Source organism: Aplysia californica, unplaced genomic scaffold (assembly GCF_000002075.1).
Source record: "Aplysia californica isolate F4 #8 unplaced genomic scaffold, AplCal3.0 scaffold00221, whole genome shotgun sequence".
Lineage (NCBI taxonomy): Eukaryota > Metazoa > Mollusca > Gastropoda > Aplysiida > Aplysiidae > Aplysia > Aplysia californica.
The window spans coordinates 471,083-474,147 of NW_004797491.1; the positions used below are offsets into that span (position 1 = coordinate 471,083).

General features: G+C 41.4%; 1 protein-coding gene across 1 annotated transcript in view; it reads right to left on the minus strand.

Annotated features, from left to right (window-relative positions):
• LOC101849054 overlaps nt 1-2,731 on the minus strand; it is a gene marked incomplete in the record, with an annotated part of 63,754 nt that extends 61,023 nt beyond the window's left edge. The window contains 1 exon segment of the mRNA XM_013083255.2: nt 2,480-2,731. Within this exon segment, the coding sequence (XP_012938709.1) occupies nt 2,480-2,620 (141 nt within the window).
• Between the last annotated feature and the right edge of the window lie 334 nt (nt 2,732-3,065).

Below are 3,065 nucleotides of genomic sequence, written 5' to 3' on the forward strand. Positions count from 1 at the left end.
AAATGGAAAGGCAGAATAATTTATAATTAGTTATAAGAACACAAAACTAACAATGCAAGTAAAAACATTATATCACCGTTGCCCCCCCTCCCAACATCCCCTTTGTCTTTCCCTATTCTCTCTCTCTGTCTCTCTGTCTCTCTGTCTCTTTGTCTCTCTGTCTCTCTCTCTCTGTCTCTCTGTCTCTCTGTCTCTCTGTCTCTCTCTCTGTCTGTCTGTCTGTCTGTCTGTCTGTCTGTCTGTCTGTCTGTCTGTCTGTCTTATATCTAGCAGTCTGTGTTTCTTTCTTCACTTTTTTGTCTTAGTCTCTTACTGTCGCCTTTAGCCGGGTTGGCCCTGACAGGTAGGGATGAAGCAGCCCAATGGCTAAATGATTTAAATCGGGTGTAAAGCACTTAGAATTCCAATTATAATTCATCGGTATCCGACTCAACTGTGTAACTGCTAGATTGGGTCAAAAACTTTTTTGGGAGATGAAAATGTTTTTTCTTCCAGAATTGCTCAAAATTTTGTGCACAGTGTTCTTTTTACTTGTTATAGTAATACTAGATCTAGTCGTATAGCTTATTCACTTTTGTCTATCCGCGGCTAACACAAGGTAACATGAAATCGCTCCATTTAGTCTTGTCAGATCTTTGCATATGAATCTAAAATTTGGATGACCAACAGAATCTAAAAGTCTGTTCATAAAAGGCACTGAAAACTAAGGTTCCGACACGTTTTCTTTGATTTTAGCCTAAATCGGGGTTTAATATAATGATAGACGATTAGGAGAACACCCCTAAAACATGGAACAAGTTGACATATTATTTTCTTCAACACCACACCTAATACGGGGGTGCCCACTACGGATGGAATCGGCCGATCGGGCTGATCGCCCGACTCGATCGCCTAAAAAACAAACGTGTTTGTTTTCAGTTTAAGACGATCGAGTTGGGCGATCGGCCCGATCCAGCTGTAGTGGGCACCCCGTATAAGAAACACGATTCAATAAACATGATTCAAGAGATAGGGGAGTACTTTTCGAGACTCCGCGTGGAAATGAAGTCGTCGAATGAAATCTACAAGCTTACACTGAAATGTGGGGGCAGTGTGGTGTTGCTGTCTCAAAAATGAGCAATTTGTTGGCTAGATTATAGCAAGTCATTTATTTTTAGTGATCCTGTGTATGCACCGAAAGAGCTGTTTTTAATATTGGGCCCAAATATAAGCTGACCAGAAAATGTTAGTTCAAAGAAGTGTTAACAAACGTCTTGTTTAGGACTCAATTGACATCAACATTGACCGAAAGTTAGAACATGCATTGGGATAACGTTTTTGACAAAATTAATTGCTGTTGCACAACAGAAAGATGATAAAGCAGTTGACCCCTGTACAACATGCTTTTTCACTTTATACGTATCAAGAAACAAAGTCTCCCAAATCGACGGGTGCATTCTTTGCTCGGGAATACGGACTGGAGTTCTGTAACAAACGTAACTTTCCCAGCGAAAGGCCCATTTTGTGATGGGCTAAAATTTTGAAAGGTTTAAGTCCATAGGAAAAAAACATAATTTTCTAATCCCCGACTAAAACAAGGTAGACAACCTATTAAAACAGCGAAATTTGGGAAAGGTAAAGGTGGTCCGTGATTCGGTGAATTCTGACCAATACCTAGTCATCTTCTCAGAGTTCTGGGGAAGCTTGGGACTATAATTTGTTGATGATGAAGGGAGAAATACCCAGTCCTTCCAACAAGGTAGGGTTGCTCTGTATGACGCCAGAGCTGTTCTGGGCTGGGTCAAAAACATTTTGGTTACAGGACAGTCAATCCGACTGAGCACAATTGGACTCCAAACTACCCAGACGTGTGTCCACTGGACTTTCACCATTTGGGGGGGGGGGGTGGTTGCTGAAGTACAAGATATGTGGGAAAATGTTCTAAAGTATCCAAGACAAGAGAACCCATCATGGACATGGAGGGCGTAAGATAGATTTCCTCCGAGTGGTGTCAACGGGTGATTGTCAGTTTCACTAAGCGTGTGATATACCCGAAATTGGGGGTATCAGGAAGATGTCTTGTTACTTAGTGACAGTCATATTCTATTGTTAATAATACATAATAAATCTGGATGGATGTAGCACGTCTCTGCAAGCTTTGGTGTTTGTACCTTACTCATAACGGGTTTTTTGCGTTCATTTGGGCGAATTTTTTTCTGGTCACGTCGTAGAGAAACTTTTTTTTATTACTGGATCAAGATTATTTCTTGAAAATATTTTTGCTAGGTAGCTGGCAAGTAGACGTGCCATGCAAAACTTCTTGAGCATAGGTAAGTTGATAAATCATCCATTTTTTTTCCTACGGACAGACGAACGTGAACAAGCTATAATGGAAGTTACGAAGAAAATAACTCCAGACAAAAGAAGAGTTTGGACTAATTTGGCGTATACACGGTTAGCCTCGGACACAGACGAACTGATATCTTAAGCCAGTTCTCACATTAGAAAGAGCTGAATGATTCGAATAATCTTTGAGGTCAAACATCTTCTTTGCTACTTCGCTGAAGACAACGGCGCCAAATCTGATGTCGTCTGGGCCCAGGGTAAACTGTTCTGTGAGGTTGGCGGCAAACTGAAGCATAGTAGGGTAGTTGTCTTTGCCTGACGCTTGGATGCTTCCAGACGAGTCCAGGACCAGAATGATGTCAGCCAGAGCGTGGCACTGTACAGGGACTACAGGCTTCACTGGGGATTATCAGGGAAAGAGAGCTTCTCGGTAATACAGTTAAAATCCCCCAAGATGACCACCCACAGCCTAAAATGAAAGCGGATGTGTTAGACTGGTGGACGTTTTGGGCAGTTTCATAATAATAATATTTCAAACCGTAAGGGGAGGGAGAGTAGGTAGTGGGTTTTTTTAACGTATGATTTTCTTGGACAGGTGACTGTTAGAGAAGGGTCAACTGCGTTTTACATTTATATTAAACAGGATCAAAGTTTTGTTGTAAGAAAAGCAGAAATACAGTAGTAAAGACAAGAGGAGGGAGATGAGAGGAGAGAGAGAAAGAAAGAGAGAGAAAGAGAGA